The 20133-nt window shown below is 36.4% G+C and overlaps 1 protein-coding gene across 3 annotated transcripts in view; it reads right to left on the bottom strand.

Annotated features, from left to right (window-relative positions):
• The window catches only part of DGKH (diacylglycerol kinase eta), a 170024-nt gene that overhangs the window by 67093 nt on the left and 82798 nt on the right, over window positions 1–20133 (bottom strand). For all 3 annotated transcript variants that reach the window (XM_027674297.1, XM_027674298.1, XM_027674299.1), the window contains exons 3-4: window positions 15219–15329; window positions 12878–12958 (exon numbers count right to left, since the gene is read on the bottom strand). In XM_027674297.1, the coding sequence (XP_027530098.1) occupies window positions 12878–12958; window positions 15219–15329 (192 nt within the window). The remainder of the gene's footprint in view (window positions 1–12877; window positions 12959–15218; window positions 15330–20133) is intronic.

Below are 20133 nucleotides of genomic sequence, written 5' to 3'. Positions count from 1 at the left end.
CTGGAAGACATACTTATTTGTAAATATGGCATCTGTAACATGACTAAACTACATATTCTCTTTGCTTTACATATTTGTAACAACAAACTTCAAGAAGGTACCTAATAACATGAAAAAAGACAAAATGCATTATGTGCAAGAAGTATCAACAATGCTTGGAATTTTTCTTAAAAAATAAAATTGGAACTAAGAAGTCCATTTAAGTTCTCATCTATTTCAGTTTCCAAAATCATGGAGAGGATGTACTCGCATTATTTTTAAGGTATTTCACGTAACGTAACAACTCAGGGAACCAAGGAAATTATTAGCTAACAACAAGCAGTTTTTCCCTAAATGCAAAGCATTATTTAGACTAGAAAAGTATTCTCAAAGGATGCTGAGGAGACCAGAAATATATATGTCTAAAAAGGTATTTGACAAATTCAATACAAATAGATGCATCATATACTATAAAAGACAATATCTGAAACCTTCAACTTATCAGGTCCTCAAAATCCAACAATGAGGCAATGTTGGGAAGTTACTCAAGAGGAAGAAGCACTGTATATGCTGTGCTGTTTCTACTCCTTTCTTGACTACCTGCTAGTAGTTATTACTATATATAATTTATTATATATAAATAATTATAGTACTTTGATTTAATATAGTTTTATGAGCTTTATACCAGCTTGGTATTGCTGTTCCTGCTTGTCCTGAACTGAGAATGACTTCCCAAACATTCTTATTTGCATTTATACAGAAGGCATGTTTTCTTTTGAATGCTTACACAATGCTATGATCAACTAATTTAAGTGGCATGTTTGAAGTGCATTCATTGAAGACAGTCGAACCTGCATACAGATATAATCAAAATTAAATGGATGCAATTATCCTTAAAACTATTTTCCTGCCATGTAAATTTGGATTTTACTAGTAATCTTATCTCATTGCATGTATTCATATTTAAAGTCCTGTGTATTCTCTTCTACAAACCCAAGTGAGTATCTTTTCTTCAATTACATATTACCTTTTTTAGTGCTCTCTGCTCCAAATATTATTATTTATATATCACTCTAAATATGCTAAACTCTAAACAGACAAGAAGAAATTGTATAATACAATGCAAAGGAAATGTTACAGGAACCACTGGAAGACCACTAATGTAACAAAAGAATAAGAAAACTCCTCAGTCTTGAGGGAACTCAGGTGCTAATGGTTCACATGCTGACAAAGCAGGAGACAAATCAAGAAGGATGAAGACAGTTAAAAGGCCTTAAAAAAATAAATAAATAAATCAGATTTAATTTAGATGATTGAGTTACTTTGAAAATTTTCACCATCGTCAAGTAGCCAAGAAGTCATTGCTGATTTTGGAAAAGAGAGTTACCAAAGGCAAATATTGCAGTATATTGGAAAGTAATAAAACAGAGGTAGTGGGAATAAAACACACTTTTAATGCAGTAGATATTGGGAAAGAGTGAGCATATACAGTCTTGAAAGTTGAAGGCAAACAACACGCATCCTAAAACATCCCAAGGAATAAAGAAGGTCTGAATAGGAAGAAAAATGGCCTGCTACTGGAATAACATTCCTGCTCTTTTCAGCAAATTAAGGGACTTTTTTTGAGTGGGGAATGAAGGAGACAACAAGAGGTCACTGTTCAGTCTGTCACCACATAGGTCTTGCCATAAATTGGGATTTTCACACATGCTACAATAATTTGGCTTCTCAAAATATACACATACTCATATAAATATATATGTATATATACATCTTGAAATTACTTTGATGAAGTTAACACAGTCAAGTGTAAATTGAACAAGTTTAATATCTTGAAAGGAAATTAAATTGCCATCACATTCAGTGTAATTTTGAAAGCACTTGCTATTTACAATGGGGATAACTTTACCAATAACATTCTATATGTCTTCAGCTGAATCGGTTTAGACTTACGATCTGTAAAGAGTTCGATTAAAGTCTATTGCCTAATTTTTAATACATTTTGTACTATCAGCAATATGTAAGAAAATACAGTTTTCAAAGATTGGTGGCTCCATTTCTGGTTTCTTTTACCAATTAAAAAATGCAGACAGTGTATTTGCTAATCAAGAAAACAATGGTCTACATCTAAGCAGCAACAAAGCAGCTATTGTAAAGCAATCTGCTTCCTGCAACATGATATTTGAATTAAGGCACCTTCAGCTGCTCTGAACTATTATCAGGCATTACACTAATAGCACTTTGTATGGCTGATCTTGAATTAAATTAGTAATGTAGGAACATCACTTAGAAGCTGAAAGGGGTGAGGAAATGGTTCCTGTTCTTTGGACAGATACTTTTAAAATATCTTTCTGGAAATAACGAAGAAAGGGTAATACAGAGAGAGTATCCCAACTCTCTTCTTAGGGACTGCATTCAATGCCTGGGGCAGGAACATAGATTAAATGCTTTGTAACTTCTCTGTGCTTATAGACATTGCTGAGTCAGTACTGGCAAATACTAGGATAACACGTCATGCCTCCTTTGCTTTCTGTCTGCCCCTCCATTCCCCTGTCCTTGTGCAGGTGGGTCCATACGAATGTGTTGAGTAAATGCACCTCTACCACAGTGGTGGGGGTAGACTGCTGGGATCATCGATGCTCCCATACCTACCAGAAGTTGTCTGAAAAATCACAGTGCTAACAGTTGGACAGCTTTCTACAGTGCTTATAATTTCTTGGATTCCAGATACTACATAAATTATAACAGTACTGTCACCGTCAAAGGTGTAGTTAGTTGGTGCTTTATGGTGAATCGTCACAATTATTTTTCAAGATGAGTCAAGCCAGGCAAAAGTATAAATTACACAGAGAAAGGAGGATTTAAAAGCGAGGCAAATAATAAATGGCTATTATATTTGCCTGAGTACAATGCAGAATTTATAATCAGAACAATTAGCTCTGTCTACTTCACTAAAATGTTGCTTCCCTCTTTTTTCTGGCCTTCTCCTATTTCACCATTGCCAAGCTTACAATTATTGAAGTAATGTGTGGTTTTGGTCCCCACAGTAAAAACTCTTACGAGGGGAAACAAAAAGGTTAGTCCCACACAGCATCTCCTGCACCAGTACACCAGAACAAGTGGGCTTAGATAGAAGGCAGGACAAAAATGGTTATTCCACTGAAAAAAGGTAAAAGATCTACTGTGACTTTATTCTGCAGTAGAATCCAGCCTGGGTAATTCAGGTGGCCTTATCTTATACATCAAACAAAAATGAAGGAGCATCTTCCAGAATACAATTGGGCATATGGACAAGAAAGTAACTGGGAGTAGTAAGCATGGATTCATTCACCAAGGGGAAGTCATGCTTGACCAACCTGATAATCTGTGGTTATCATCCACCTTGCCTTCAGTAATGTTTTTAGCACTATTCCTTAAGATTCTCACAGAGAGGCTGATGAAGTATAGGCTGGATGAGCAGACTGTGAGATGGGTTGAAAATTGCTTAAATGGCTGGGCCCAAAGGGTGGTGATCAGGGCACAAAGCCTAGTTGGAAGCCAGTGAATAGCAGTGTACCCCAAAGGTCAACACTGGCTCCAGTACTGTTTAATATCTTCATCAATCATATGGGTGGTGTGGCAGAGTGTACCCTCCGCAAGTTCATTGATGACAGAAAACTGGGGAGGAGTGGCTGATACATTAAAGGGTCACACTGCCATCCACAGGGATTTCAACAAGCTGGAGAAACCAGCTGACAGGAAACTCAGTAAGTTCAACAAGGAGAAGTCTAAAGTCCTGCCCCTGGGAAGGAACAACCCCAGGCATCAGTGTATCCTGAGGGACACCCAGCTGGAAAGCAACTTGGCAGAAAAGGACCTGGGGTCCTGTGCATAACAAATTGAACATAAGCCAGCTATGTCCCCTTGCAGCAAAGTAGGCCACTGGTATTCCAGGCTGCAGTTCCAGGGAGGTGAACCTGCCCCTCTACTCAGCCCTGGTGAGGCCTCACCTGGAGTGCTGTGCCCAGTTATGGGCTCCTCAGTACAACAGATACGTGGACATACTGTAGACAGTCCAGGGAAGGGCCACAAGGATGATGAAGGAACTAGAGTATATGACATGTGAGGAGAGCCTGAGAGAGCTAGAACTGTTTAGCCTAAAGAGGAAAAGGCACAGGGGGATCTTACATATGTAAATCCCTGAAGGGAAGGTGCAGAGGACAGAGCCAGGCTCTTTCCAGTGGTGCACAGTGAAAAGTTAAGAGGCAATGGGCACAACCTGAAAGACAGAAGGCTGTCTGTGAACATTAGGAAACACTGTTTTACAATGAGGGTGACTGAGCACTGGCACAGGTTGCTCAAGGCAATTGTGAAGTCTCCTTGCTTGGTGATACTGAAAAGCTGTCTAGACATGGTCATGGGCAGCCTCGTCTAGGTGGCCCTGCTTCAGCAGAGAGGGTAGACCAGATGACCTTCAGAAGTCCCTTCCAACCCCCAAATTACTCCATGATTCTGTGAAAAGAGAATCCGTGTAAATCAAGTAATCCTGTTACAACATGTCCAGCCTTGAACTGCAAAAGATCCAGCAAAGGTCAATTTGTCAGAAATCCAGTTCCCCAGATCTGACCTCATGTATTCAATGCTAACCAACTTCTAACAGAAAAACGTTATTCCTGTAGAAGCATAACTTTATAAAGAGACAGTTACAAGAAGCAGGGTAGGAAAGTTCCATGAATTTGGATTGAAGAATTAGAAATTCATTTTATATCAGCATTTAAATATAGCTAAACCAATAAGCCATTCTTGTAAATGTAAACTGAAAACTGCTATATATAGTTTAAGGCCTGCATGTTTCTTTAAAGTCCTTACATAAAGATTTGTTAAGCCCATTACTCAGCACGGCTGTGCCCTTAGCTTTGGCTTCACCAGCTCATTACACATCTATCAGATGGGATGGCTTCTGTCCTTCAGGAAAGCACTTAGTTATATATTTAGTGGCATTAGGTGCAAATGTATACAAAATAAAACAGCAAGTGACTATTTTTTTGTCTGTATTAACAAATGCCTGTTTAAACACGATCCAGCTGCCCGAAGCCGGGGATCCTTACTCACTAGGAACAGGAAATTTAGTCAAAGTTTACACCAGTGACTTTATTTATAAAATTATTTGGTATAGAGGAACTACAGTGAGGGATACTTTCTAAGGTTTCCCCAGGTATTTTAATCACTTTTAAAGCAAAAACAGAAAGAAACATCAGAGAATAGGTTAAGTATAAAACTGCAGGAAGAATGAAATCTGGCAATCCTCAGTGTTTATTCTCCACACATCTCAACCTCTTCATGAGTGAAAAACAGAAATTTTCTGCAAGCTATTTTTGAAAAAAATTCTGGTAAGCATGAAATCTGTGAAAAACAAGCTCCAGGCAAATGTAACTAGAATAAAAATGTACAATATAGTCCAGGATGGTCATATTTTTAAGCATCCTCTTGTCTTCCTCTTCTGAAAAGTGTTCAGCTTTCTTGTAATAGATCAGTCCCAAGCGATTCATCTATGGATTTTATCCTCACAGCTGAAATGCTTTATTGCTTTTTCATAATGAAACTTAAAGGTTCAACATCTACAGACACTCTTGGGAAAGGGAGTCAGTGCATCAAGTCAGAGATGAGCTTAAAATTTGAAAGTCACACCCAAAGCTACCCAAAGAGCACTCAGCTTCATTATATTGTTTTGTCACTGTCAGAGGGTGGAGAGAAAATGAGCAAGTGCTAAATGGAGGAAAAAACCCTAAGTGCATCACAAGCACACACTAATTGCTTTTGTCTAATTTTTCCTTTCCTCAGCATATTAATTTGCTATTTCAGTTTTTGTTTTGTTTCTAAGCCACCTGAATATTGGAAAAAAACAAAACAAAACAAAACAAAAAAAACAAAAACAAAAACAAAAACAAAACAAACAAAAAAAAAAACACAGAAAAACCAACCCTGAGCGGAAAATTGAACAAAATGGAATACAAAGCACTTCCCTTCTCTTTCTGTGGTTTGAGTATTGGTAGAGCTGGGAGAATCAAAAAGCCTTCATCACTTAAAGGCTAATCACGATCTGTATAAAGCAGCAGATAGTTCACAACTAGGGAAAACCCAAGAGTTAGCTACCCATGCAAAGCTGAGTCATGCTGATGAAGCCAGCACAGAAACTTGAGCCATTTTTCAGCCATATTCTACCTCCTGGAGATAACAAGAGACCCCGGGCTCTGTCAGCCTGCGCTAGACTGCAAACAGGGCACGGAGAATGTCTGGATATGCCATTCTCCCATCTGGAAACAGTGCCATGCACTGACCCTTCTGAAAATCTAAGGGCAAAATTTAAAGCACAGTGCCTCTCAGAGTGGGATTCAGCTCACAGAGGAAGGTACTTAAAGACAAGACATCTGCAAATGTGTATGAACTCCCACTATCATCAATATATACTCTTAACAACATCAACACCCACTGGAATGCAAAGGAAATTTCAAAGCATACCCAAACCCAGGAGATTATTGCACATTCAAAGGATAAAAACCAGAAACATGTTTCCAAACACAAACCCATTCCTTTTGTGTCCCTGTGGTTTATTAAAGGGAAAAGTCAAGCAAGAATATCTCCCTTCAAGGGAACATCAACAGAGACTATATATAGACACTTACTCAAAATAGATTTTTACAAAGAAAAAAAATTGCAGATAGCTGTGCTCCAGAGTATTGCTACAGAGCAAACAAGGAAGGTTATTCTATCCAGGTGACAGACAAGGCAGTGAAAAAAGTCTGCTTAGCAATAACTGAAACCAGGGGAATCCACTTCAAGTCTGAAACAAACCAAAGGGTAGTTGCTAAGCCCATGATCCCAGGAGTGTCCCAATACAGGAGTAGGAAGATGATTTCACCAAACTAAAGAATTAAGTGAAAGAAAAGCAGCAGAACGACCAGAAAAAGTCCGAGTAACCCTTAGGTGAGTGGCTCTTAGAAAAAAAACAGGTTTGAGGTTATCAGTAAAGAAACCATCTCCTGATGTCCACTGAGACAGAACTGCAGTAAATTGGATTTTGTAAACATGTAAGACAGCAGCAGAGAAATACTTCCATTGGCATCCATAAGCTTTCTGTACTTAAAATACAAGACCCTGAACTTTAGGCCAATCAAGAGTGAGTAATAAAACTGATGTTATTTAAATAAGGAAAATTGATGTTATTTAAATAAGGAAAAAAAGCCTGAGTTTTAGAATAATTATTCCCAGCTTTAGGAATATCTGTCTTTGTCTCTGATATTTGAAAAGGCAGAAGACTGGAGTGCCCAAACCCAAAGATGAAAGGTTTTAAATCCCTTTGGGAAAAAGCTCTTCTCATTTCCTCCTAATGTGGGTTGGGGGAAGTTAAGCAGTTCTCACATTCCCTGAAGTTCTTGTAGTCCCCAAAGAAAAGTCTCAAACAACTCTGAAAAAATCTGAGTGGCAAGAAAGCAAGCAAAATATGTTCAAGTCCAGAGAATTTAACACTATCTGGGAGACATACTGTAAAAGTTTGGCAACACATTCTGTTTTCCAAGCCCAGAGTGAATATTAAAAGTTAATTCTCTAAAATCAATTAGAAGCAGCTAATCTCAATGACAAGTGGAGAGTCAACCGATGTCAGAAGCAGCAGGACTGAAATAAACTTCTAGAATGCAATACGCCTTTCAGGACCATCGAAATACTCAACTTGAAATTCTGACAAACTGCAAGAATTGAGTTTCCAGTACAACTGGGCAACCTCCCATTAAAAACAGCAGCTGTACAGGAGGATTCAAAGATGAAAAGAATTACTTTATCCTTTAAGCTGGTTCCACATAAATGATATGGCAATAAACTTTACATCCCCAGCCAAGACATAGGATATGCTACATTGAGAAATATGGATAGGAAATAAGGTAATCAGGTCTGGAAGAAAACAATATAAACTAGAAGAAAACAATACAAATTTTAACCACACCTGAAGCACAGTTGCCTCAATAGACTATTTGGCCTCACTAACCTATAAAAAAACTTAACTATCTAAAAATAATAGGTCGAAGGAAAATGAGCAAATACAGACGTTTAGTTTTTTCAAAATGGATCCAAATCTACAGAATATCAAGGAAAGCACAGACAAATGCATACAGATTTGTTTGTTTGATTGTGTAAAATCATATTAGGCAGAATCCTTTACTTTCAGGTCAAAGCAAACTGGTAAATCTCACAAAAAAAGTGGAAATTAGAGAAAAAAAAACTTCAAAGTTTTGTAAAAAAAATTACATTCAGGGACTAACTTTAATGAAACGACATTCATTTTTTGTTTGGGTCTTTTTTTAATATAATATGAAAAAATACTTTAGAAAAAATTAACCTGTGAAGGGATTAATTAAAGGGATCAATTTGAACTAAATTAAGTACTTCTGTTGAAAAAAGTTAAAACATCAGCCTGATCCGTAATCCTGTTTAGTTCAGTCACTGAACTGAAAAGACTCAGTATTTTTATTCCCAATCATGCAATGAGATGAATAGTTAAGGGATGTAAAAAAGTAAGAAGGGTAACAGGAATTTTTAATATGAGAAAAGATTAATAGATAATAAGCACCTTGCTATTCTCTGATGAAATTTTGCTGGGTAATTCTTAAACTGGAAGAGGAATCTAAAGTTGCAATATAGCAATAAATATTCATTTACAGGCAGCACAAAATTTTGATTACTTACTTTCCCCCTTGATCTCCAAGGCACTTCAAAGTGAGCCAAGTAAGGTATTACGCACACAGTACAGTGACTTGAAAAAGTTCAGTGTTAGTAAAAACAAAGAAATACACACCACAGAAAAACAACAGAAGCATAGATAAAGTATTTATGGATTACAGACAGCTCCAAATTAGTAGAAAAAGAATCTTAGTATCAATATAGAGGTAACAAAAATGCATAACATGCTGCTGCTGCAGAAAACAGACAAAACATGGGATCCATAAGCAGTGTAAATGAGCATTAATTTATAAAATAATCCCAAATGTCTGTGACTTGCGCTTCAGTGACTGTCAAACATGTCACTTCACACACAAGATGATGCTGCAGAATAACAATTGGGAGAACAGCAAGTATAGGAAAGAGTATAGAAAAATGTTTACAAATATTATTTACCTTGGAAATTAGTCAAATCAGAAGGAGGTAATAAAAAATATAAAATGCAAAAGCCAAATAAATGGTTTACAGGTTTCTGCTGTCATGGTGTCATAACATTAGGTAAGAATACTTTATCAAAGCCCAGCACATTAAGAGTTTTCTTCAAGGAATTATTTTTCCATACAATAAATAATTAGGACTCTATATGGTCTGTAGCATTGCTAAAAACAACAAATCATCAAAAATTATTATATTAGACATTTTTGCAAGCATATCCAGAATCCTAGTAATCAGTGTTATGAGCTGGAATATAAAGTCTCCTTTCCAGCCAATTTCTAATTATTAAGAATCGCAATAGGTTTTCCAGGACAGCAGATCTGCCTACTGCAGCTTCCTCCCTTTCAAGATGACAACTTTCAGAAGATGCATATTCAACAAAAAGCCCTTGATTTAACACTTAATTCAGAGAGCTGAAAGCAATATTCTACATTTTAGGTGCCCTGGATGACAAAGCTCCTATTGTAGCTAAGGAAGAGTTAGGTACTAATCAGTGGAGTCTAAACTGAACTGAGCAATCAGAGAAATATGCTTTAAAGAGCTATTAATCTTATCTTAGATACCTAAATTTAGGAGTCTATGAACCCATCAAGACCCACACTGAAGTCAGAACAAGCTGAATCCCCATCCTGAGTATCATACAGTATGTTAATTCTCATATTCCTGCAGGGCACCTTCCAGAATGACAGTGAAATTATTTCCTCTTTTACTCTCAGATGCAATTAAATAACAGAATTAATCTAGCCAGAATTTTCACTTTTCTGAATACACCTATAGTAAGAAAATGAGTGTCTATGGCTTTATGTAATTCCTAGATGCACTAGAAGTTGACCTAACCCAAATCAAATGTCTAAAGCCAGCTGTGCAAAGCAGTGCCTCAAAACAGTATTTCTACCATAAAATTATTATTTTCCATCACATTTACCACCAATAAATCCATAACTGAATTAAATGTTTCAAACAAGAGTTTGGATGGATTAAATACAGGTGCTGTCACATGATGCCTGTGCATATAACTTGAGACTCTAGGATAGATTTATAATAACCCAGGGCATTTTATAGAATCACGTGGGCTTAACAACTGAAAGGCAGCATGGTTAACACCTACAGATTTTCTTTTCCTTGTTAATATGCATCAGTTCCTCATCATCAAAAACAAGGCAAATGTAGAAACTTAAGCTAAAAGTTACCTTTTTCTCTTCTCATAGACTTGGGAGACTGGTACCTAACAAGGTAGTATGAAGAATATGGCCCTGAGTGTCTTATGTAAAGACTCTAATAACCTCTAGGTGAGGATGCTCAGAACTACAAAACACCTATAACCTCTTAAAAGGCATCCCAGTGCAAGATTGTGCACTAGAAGCTAATTGCTAGAAGTGAGTTGATTGTTCATTGAAAAGTAACATCATCAGCAATAAAGAAAAAAAATTAAACAGATGATCTAAGTTTACCAGCTCCTCATTTTAATTGGCAGATATTTATTTACCTCAACTTTCCCCTTAACCTCAAAGAAAGGAAAAGTAATTCTGGTGAATAAACAGTGATATTTAGTTACATAAAATATTCTACAAACTTGTGCATTACAAATAAACTCAACCTTAAATCTGTGTGTTATGACTAATTTTAGGGCTTGAGTTTTATCCATAAAAGAGTATGGAAAATCTTGACACACACCCCTCTGCCTCCAAACAGACAAACTAGAAAGGGCAAAAGAGGGTAAACCAGTAACTTCTACAAGCTGGAGGTAGGAAGTAGAGGGGAGTGCAGGGACTTAAGTGAAATGACAAAAAGATTTGTTTTTAAAAAAAAAAAAAAAATATTTAAAGGTGTATTTTCCTGGAAAAATGGTCATTTGGTGTATATTCCATCTACGTCAGTTTGTGTTAAAAATATTCTCTCTTGGGACAAAGAAACAAGAGGAGGACATTAACTAGATAAGGCTAAAGTTAAGGGTTTAATTTTTGCTTTTTTAACAAAGAGAATGCTAACAGAGCATCTAGAACATAAATTAAAAAAACCTCATAATTTTAAGAAAGGTAAAGATTATCTTTTTAAGATGGAAGAAAATAAAAAGCAAAAAGAAATGTTTCTTTTTATTTATAAGGAGTATTGCTCGAACACTAACCACCCACTCCACTCCCAATCCCGAATCCAACCCAGTGCAGGCGAGGTCAGAGATGTACTTCACGGAACTATGTTGCTGGGATACTGGGTTAGGCAAACACAAAGGAAGATACCAAAAGATTAAGCAAGATGACGACTATTATGATATTTCTCAGTCGAATCAGATCACAGTCTTCAATACAGGAGAGCCTTAAATCCAAATAATTTTTCAAAATGAATTTGTAGACTCCTTAGAGAAAACACTGTTTGCCCTAAATTACCCAGGACATGAAAATAAATGTCAGCTGTTAAAGCTGTAGCCCCTGAGATTTCTTTTTTCACTACTGTCTTCTCCAGAAGTCTAGATACTAGAATCATGCTTTTGATGAAGAATGAGATACTGAATGGGTCTAAAGGATTATAAACAATACCAAAACACCAAACACTGTACAAGGAAAAAGAGAACAGGGAAAAAAAACCCCAAACATGGCACATTTCTGAAGAACAGAGCTTCTAGACAAGAGAACCTTTACAAAAACAAGCTGGTACCTTACACAGCCATCACCTGATCTGAGACCTTGGGTCAAAGTACTCTTTTTAACTGAATTCTTGATCAGTAAAGAAGCTTAGATTTATACAACATGCCAGACTTTCCAGGTCAACACGAGCACATCTTTGAAGCGCTCTGAGTACTTCAGTAGCTGCCTGGGAGGTACTAGAGTAAGGAAGACCTACAAAGCTTTCATGAGGTTTGTGTTTGACTGCCTTGGAGAAGAAAAACCAAGACTGGTAATATAGACCACATGTGGAATTAAAATTCTCAGGAAAATGGAAAATCAACACTTTAATAGAGAACAATAGGATATGCAGGTTAAGAAAAAGGATGTCATTGCAGTCAGTGGGACAAGTCAAGACCTTTAGAAGGTCAACTTTACCCATGGTGTTCTTCATAACTAATTCTTGTTCAAAAAATTTACTTTTCCAGAGGTTAAGAATCAGCTTACCTGAGAATCAACTTTGTCAGACATTATCACTTAGTTCTAACAAAGCATTTGAACAATAAATGTAAAACACACCTGTAAACTTACAGAAACAGGAATTATTGAACACTATGTTTTTTACACCAGTATAAGAATCAAGGCATGATTGTAAGGACAGCTTTTCCACATTACTTGGAAATACACAGGGCTTTGATTGGCAATGAAAAAAAAAAATACACTTCAATATGACGGAAAATCAAAACCGTTATGATAAGAAATTAAAACAAAAACACAATTACATTTGATTTAATTGAGCATGTCACCTCAAAGAAAAATGACATCACAAACCCAAGCTGTACTAGTAAGTACTATGAAAGTACTAATACTGAATCTTGCTGTATTTTTAATTCCTTATATCATCATCTTTTGAAGCAACTGTTATCTGACACTTCTGCTAAAAAAATCACTGAAACAAAATGTTCTATAGTTGATGTGATACTGTTCTCATACATTATACCATTTCCAAATAAAAGACATTTTATTTCCAAATGGAGGAAAATAAGCAATTGAGAGGATTCTTGATTTTCTTAGTAATAGCTTTCAAGAACAGTATTAAAATTGTTCCATACCGTGAAGCTGTTGTTGACATTTTTTGTGCTCGATTCAGCTACGCTGGCATCTGACAGGTCAACTTCATCAAATATTAGAGACTGTGATAAAGAACATAGAAGCATTAAATTAAGTCTGAGTCCACTTTCAGGTATGCTCACAATATGTGCTTTAATTCCATTGTTTCCATTCCAGTTAGAAAATAAAAATAGAAAAAAAAAAACCACAGTGAAAAAATAGAACACACTGATGATTTCATATCCTTCATAGCTGGCCCCTAAATACAGTCCTGTTTGCTATCTAAGGGTACATGAGAGCATGAAAAATGGCTCCAAAATTATATTGTAAAATCTCTTTTAACAGAAGGGTTTCTTTAAAAAATGCAGCTTTAGGGTCTCTACTGTGTAGCATAAATGTGGTGTCACAGGAATGAGATTCACACTTAGTAAAACATAAATTAATTCATCAGTATTAGGATAGAACTCTAAATTCCTGAAGAAACCTATGATACAGTACCCATACCAGAAAATGGAGCTCAAGGGCCTGAAGAGATCCCTTCCACTCCTTTGTTTGATGCTCCAACAAGATAAATATATGTCTACTGTAAACACCCCAGCCTCTGGCAAAGTATTAATTAGGTTCTGTTATGCACATGATGGGTTTTGAAGCATAGAAGGGAACACGAACAAAAATGCTTCTTTTTTTAGCCCTATAATATTTTTCATCTTCCATGCCATGGGAGGGAGAATCCACGGTGGGGGAGTTCCACCATGTCTGGATTCAACTTTACAGAGTATTTGCACTTTATTGTTATGAGTATTGCTTACTCATAACACCTTCTTTTCTCATCTTTGTTACAGAATCACAGAATGGTTTTGGCTGGAAGGGACCTTAAGGATCACCTAGTTCCAAGCCCTCCTCCCATGGTCCAGATTGCTCAAAGGTCCATCCAACCTGGCCTTGAACACTTGCAAGGATAGAGCATCCACACCTTCTCTGGGCAACCTGTTCCAGTGTCTCACCAACCTCAATGTCAAGAATTTTTTCCTTGAATCTAATATCCAAATCTCTCCTCTTTCAGTTTAAAGCCATTCTCCCTTGTCCTATCACTACATGCACTTTTCGAAAGTCCCAGTTCCCTTCTAGCCCCTGTAGGTACTGGAAGTCTGCTATAAGGTGCCCAGAGCCTGCTCTTCTCCAGGCTGAATAACCCCAGCTATTTCAACCTGTCTTCATAAGAGAAGTGCTCCAGCCCTGTGATCATCTTCAAGATCCTTCTCTGGACACACTCCAACAGTTCCATGGCTCCCAAAACAGCAAGAACATATACCCAGAGTGTGCAAATAGCCCATATTCCTCATCTAACAGTGTAGGCTCACATTTTCAAAACAGCTCAGCATCATATTGTGAGTTGACGTTGCCCTTCTCAAAGCTTTTATCTGCCATGTTTATTCTCTATATAAACTGCTTGTGGTAGCACCAAGTGCAGAGAGGTGAGACAACAGATGTAACTTCAGCACTGGACTCACTGGAATGATGATACTTTTTTTGATTCATTACAGACACACAACTGTGCAGCATGCAATTACAGTCCTTTAGTCCTAGAAAGAGAGATCTCTATGCCTTAGAAAGAGTTTTATTGAGAAGGCCAGGCTATAGAAGATGACAGAGACCTGAAGCACCTCACCTACAGCTCTCATGAGATGCCCCAACCCCACAGAGTAAAGGAAAATAACACCCACTGCAATGGAACAGCACAATCTGAGTCAGCCCAACAAGCCAAAATGCTTCAGTCCTGGCCTTGAGGGGAGGGAGGAAATGCCTTTCAAAAAAAAAGACAAGTATTCCCCTCTGCTCACCTCCAGCTTTCCCACCAAATAAAATTCAATTGATGGGAAACAGCTTTTTCCCTTATATATCAGTTTTGGCAGAAAATCAGCCTATCTTGGTTTCACATAACTATTTTTACTCCTTCAACAGTAATATGGGTATCAGACTAGAAGATTTAATAGAATTCAGTTTGAGGGATAACTTCTAAGCATTATGCAGTTTTTACTTCTTTAACTTTCTGAGAGCCATTCCCCCAAAAGAATCCCCAACTCCTTAAAATGAGTTTATTATTTGTCTGAATAGCCAAAAAGGTTAAAATTACTGTGATAAAGTTCATTTTAAAAAAAACAACAGAAATTACCAATATCCCTTAGTAAGGTTAATTTAACCCACTACATCTTATATACAGAAGTTCTTTTAAAAAACAACCACAAACAAATCATTGTTTATTATTTTTATTATTGAACTTATAAATCTAAACAAAATTAAGTTACATGTGTATGGCATTAGATACTAACAACATACAATTACCTTTGAATCCTTAGCATAATAAAGTGTACGACCTCGAAGTTTGAAATAACGCTTTTTCCACCTTTGAAAAGAGCTGGTTTGCTTCAGTAGTAATCCTTCTTTTATACTTGTCTGGAAAATATTAAAATACAGAAGACAAAGTAAATACATATAGAAATAGCTACATATATAGATTAAAATTACACTTCAAAATTTATGTTACACCTCATATAACATTTAAACTTGTATTTATTCACATTAAATTGAGACTAATTCTCTGGACAACCACATTTTGCATTGCTATTCTTTAAACAATAACAATGCTGGCAAAAGGCTAATTTTAAACGTAAATGGAAAAGGTAGTTGAGAGGTATATAAAGATGAATACAAAATAATTCAATTGTCTGGATAGCTGCAAACTCACAAATATTGAAGTGATCAACAACTGATGTTGGCACAACTCAGAAAAAAAATGCTAAAGGCATGTACAGAAGGTAATTTCCAGTTCCAAATTTCATTATATTGAGAAGAAAAACAATTTCCACACAGCCAATAATTCAACAAGGTACTTAAATGTGTGTCTGACTCAAGCACATGAATTACACCTTTTAAACAGAGGGAATGATCCAGTATTATGCAAGTCATGCATGACTTCAAGTGCATTGCTGAACTGCAGCCTTAAGCATGAAATCAGCTTACCATTATGGATAATTATTATATGGGAAGTGCGAGAACAGTGACAGCTAGGGATATTTTTACCACGCAAATATTTTTAGGCAAAAAATGATTCGCCGATCCTAATCTTTCCACTGCAGACTGAACCCTGCCTATATAAAGCCCATTTTTTAAATGAGTAAGACACAAATTAGTATATTTTAAATGTGTATGCTGCTTTCACCAGTGTGTGTGGGATTCATCCAAGCAATTACAGAAATTCTCCACTTAATCAGACAAAATGACATGACACAGCATACTAATTGCACGAGTCTCAAAATAGACTTTCTTCAGTTTTGAAGCACACAAAAGGTATGAGAAAAAGTAAGTACATTTTTATATTATATTCCAAAATTACTATTTTCAGAATATTTCCAATTTTTAGTGTAATAATGTAATGAGAGTCTTATAATACAATTTCTAGACAATGTGATATAAATATCATTTGAAGTTATCATACATCTTTTAGAAACTTAACCAAGACCTGACCTAAAGCTCATAAACATCTTATTCCATTATCAGATGTCACGTTCTCCGTAACTTTAATGCCTCGCATTAAATAATGAAAACACAGAAAAAGCAGAAGGCACTTTAATGTTCCTACCATTTCCTTGAAATGAGAAACGTTCCTGTTATGTACACAGATTGCACCCTTCATTTAGATAGTCCTAACGTCACAAACTAAGAATATGGTCCAACGATCACAAAGCTATTGAATAAATGCTCTCAAAAAAGCAACCCTCTCAGATCAAACATCACAGCTGAAAGTTCAGATTTGTCATAGTTTGCTTCACGTGCCAGCAATCTGGACCAATGCGTTCAGTCAGCCCTCCTGCTCTAGCTAAGGGGAAAAGGTTTGCTCACCACACACCATCTTAAGACAGTTTGCAATTTTCTGACCAGACTTTAAGATAAGATAGTTTTACATTATATAAATAGATTCAATTAGTTAGTGAATACAAGTGCTTATTCAAAGCTGCCTATTGTAGCCATGCAGGACCTGTGCTTCACATCACTCTCTGAGATTTCGGAAGCTCATCACATGGGTTGGGAATAGATGACTTGTGTGTTTATTAAGGGTCAGAAGATGTTAAGACCAGAGAAATGCAGTTCCAAGGAATCGGTATTCCTCATTCATGGCAGGCGCTGACTTACTGGAAAAATTTCCAAAATGGAAGGAAATCCACATTCCCTAAAACACACTACATGTATTAGGATACACAGAACATATATTATGCTGAATACTTTCTGGTATTATAAACTCTGTTCCAAGAACATAAATAACCCCAAACCTTGCACTATTACTCACTAAAGAATTAGTTAACTCATGTCATTTTCATGCCTATATAAACCATTTTCTATTTCTACTCATCCATTAAACACCAATATCCCTAATATCAAACCAATAACTTCAAAATTAAATCTATTTTGCAAATTAGCCATTTAAAATTAACTTCCTAAAGCTGGCAGTAAATAACCATGCAAGCTCTACAGAATTTATTTTTGTATCAAAATTTTCAAAAAATACTAGACTGGTAAACATTTACCCAAAAAGTGTAAGCACTTCAAGAAGTGTACATCTGAAGTTTACATTTTACCACCAATAACTATATTGGGCTGAGTTTGTACGTCTTAAGCAGACAATTCCATGGCTGCAGGCATTAAAATTGAGCACAAAGCTATAGACAAATATCCTTAATTAACTTGATTTAGACTTTAAAATGAAGTTGAAAATTCCATCTGCCAATTGAGTCATTAGGTAATCTGTTAATAATGCTCTCCCATGTCTATAACCAAGTTAAAGCACTTCCAGTAATTTGGGATTGGAAGGGACTTCTCAGATTGTTGAATTTGGTTCCATATTATTGCCTACAAACATATTCAAAAGGTCATATTCAAAAGCATTGATCAGGCTACAACTACACCTTAAGAAAGCAATCAGTTCTTTTTCTTCTCCCAATGGCAATTAAGACAGTGCTCCAAGATCTCACTGTTCTGAGAAACCTTTTTATAATTAATCTCAGCTGGATATTAAATCTGAAGCATAAGCAATAATCACTCCAATTATATTAACTACATTCCTATTGTAGTTTAGGAGAAACAAGGAGTGCGGATCCCACAATCCCACTCTACTTCTCACTTTTTACAGAATCACCTCTCATCAGCTTGCCAAAATCTCTAAACTCCCCATACCACATTTTGTATCATCTAGTAATACAAGGTCCCTCTAGAAGTATGGGACTATAATTAGAAGACAGCAGAATAGAATAGAATAACTATTATAAAATTACTAACAATCTTTACTACTTTAGCCATTAATAAAGGAAAATGATTGACAATGTTACAATCACAACATCACAGTGCTCAACAGTGGCATATTTTCCTGAAGAAATCTAATTATAAAAGTAACTTTTCATAAAATTAAGAAAGTGTACATATGTGTTCAATTATGGAAGAATGTTGAATGCAACTCTACATCTCCAAAATCTACATGACAAAAAAATGGATTTGTGGGTATTCTGATTACTAAAAATGAGAGATATCATATCAGTAGATTTTAAAATATCCAGTATATAACACCTGAAAATTCAAAACTAACAGTTTTCATTTCAAAGGCAACCAACTTGCCTTACATCTAATTCACTCACTTTATAAAGTCCCACATTTCTGCAAAAGACAAATTTTGCGCTTTTGCTGCTGCTTGAAAGACCCAAAGAAAGGATAAAATATTCTGAATTTAGAAAACAGTAAACTGATTATGGACTCATTATTGGCAACTGCAAACTAAAACACTGAATGATTAAAGATAAAGCTCTTCCCTGTGCCCCTTTTCATGTATATAAGTGGACATTCTGCTCAAAATGTGTCAGGAGAGTGAGAAAAACAACATGAGGAAATTTCTGAAAGTGAGGAGGATGAAAATGATAACAGGAAAGACCATAAAACAGTGCAGTCAAATGTAAATAGGAAATTAAGAGGGTGAAGAAGAATTTTAAGATCACCTTACAACAGATGCTCATGTTGAGACTAAAATGTTCATAAATACTTAAAAGATGAAAGACACCTAGCAGGTTGGCAGGATCATTTTCCAACAGGGGTACAAAAAGGATACTCAAGGATAAGATCACAGCAAAGAAGCTCTTCAAATTCTTGGCATCTGTCTTTACCAATGAAGATGATGAGATGGCATCTCACACAGAATGTTCTCCGTAACATCAGAACAGCTTCATCGACAATGAAGGGCATGTACAGGAAGTACTAGGTCAGTCAAATCTCTAAGTCATGTGGACCAGATGACACCAAACTGAGAGCCTTGGAGGTCCTGAAAGGACCACTGATACTAACATCCACTCCTAGTAAGACAGTAGAGTCCATACAAAAGAATATTGCTGAGCCCATACATATTTGGCAGGAAAAAGACAACACTGCTTTTGTAAAGAAAAATACTGTCCTGCTACCTACCATGAGTTCAGAAAGTGTAGAGGAAAGCACATGGGTAAATGAAGATCCTGTAGACCCAGATTCTCAGAAAGCCTTTGGCAAGGCTTCCTGCCAAAGAATACTGAAGAAATTTTGTTAGAATTGAATTGGGAAAAGGGGTATGTTGTGAACTGAGAGTTGCTTCAGGGAAAAAATCTAAACCTCACAAACCTCACTAACATTCTCACACCAACTTTGAATGAAGAAGAGATCTGGGAGCCACAATTCACAGCTCTCCAAGCTCAACCACAGCCAGAAATGCCAGAAAACTTTGGTTGTCACTAAGAAAAGCAACAAAACCAAGACAGATAACATAATTTTGCTGCTATATAACAGTGTTGTACCAGACAGTTCCAATCTTTCCTACTCAAGAAATGGGGTTAAGACAAGGTACAGAGAATAATTCACAGAACAGCAGCTGTCTTACAAGAGACTAAAACCAGCTGGAACTCTTCAGTTTGAAGAGCAGAAGACCAAGGGGGTAATATGATCAACGATTAAAAAAGCATTAATGAAGAGTAAGGTGACTGCAGAACCATTGCTCACCAAAGCCTGCAATATTATAATAGGAGGAATGTGATGAAACCATATTGAGATCAGCTTAACAAAGATAAAAAGCAGCACATCTTTACATAGCAGGTAGTGATTTCATGAAGCTTGCTGTCACAAGAAATGGCAGAGGCAGACAGCAAGTACAAAAAAAGGAACATACAAATTCAAGAACACCATATCTACATGTGGT

Source organism: Neopelma chrysocephalum, unplaced genomic scaffold, assembly GCF_003984885.1.
Source record: "Neopelma chrysocephalum unplaced genomic scaffold, ASM398488v2 Primary Assembly neopelma1_25, whole genome shotgun sequence".
Classification (NCBI taxonomy): domain Eukaryota; kingdom Metazoa; phylum Chordata; class Aves; order Passeriformes; family Pipridae; genus Neopelma; species Neopelma chrysocephalum.
This window is presented reverse-complemented; position numbering and strand designations above follow the sequence as displayed.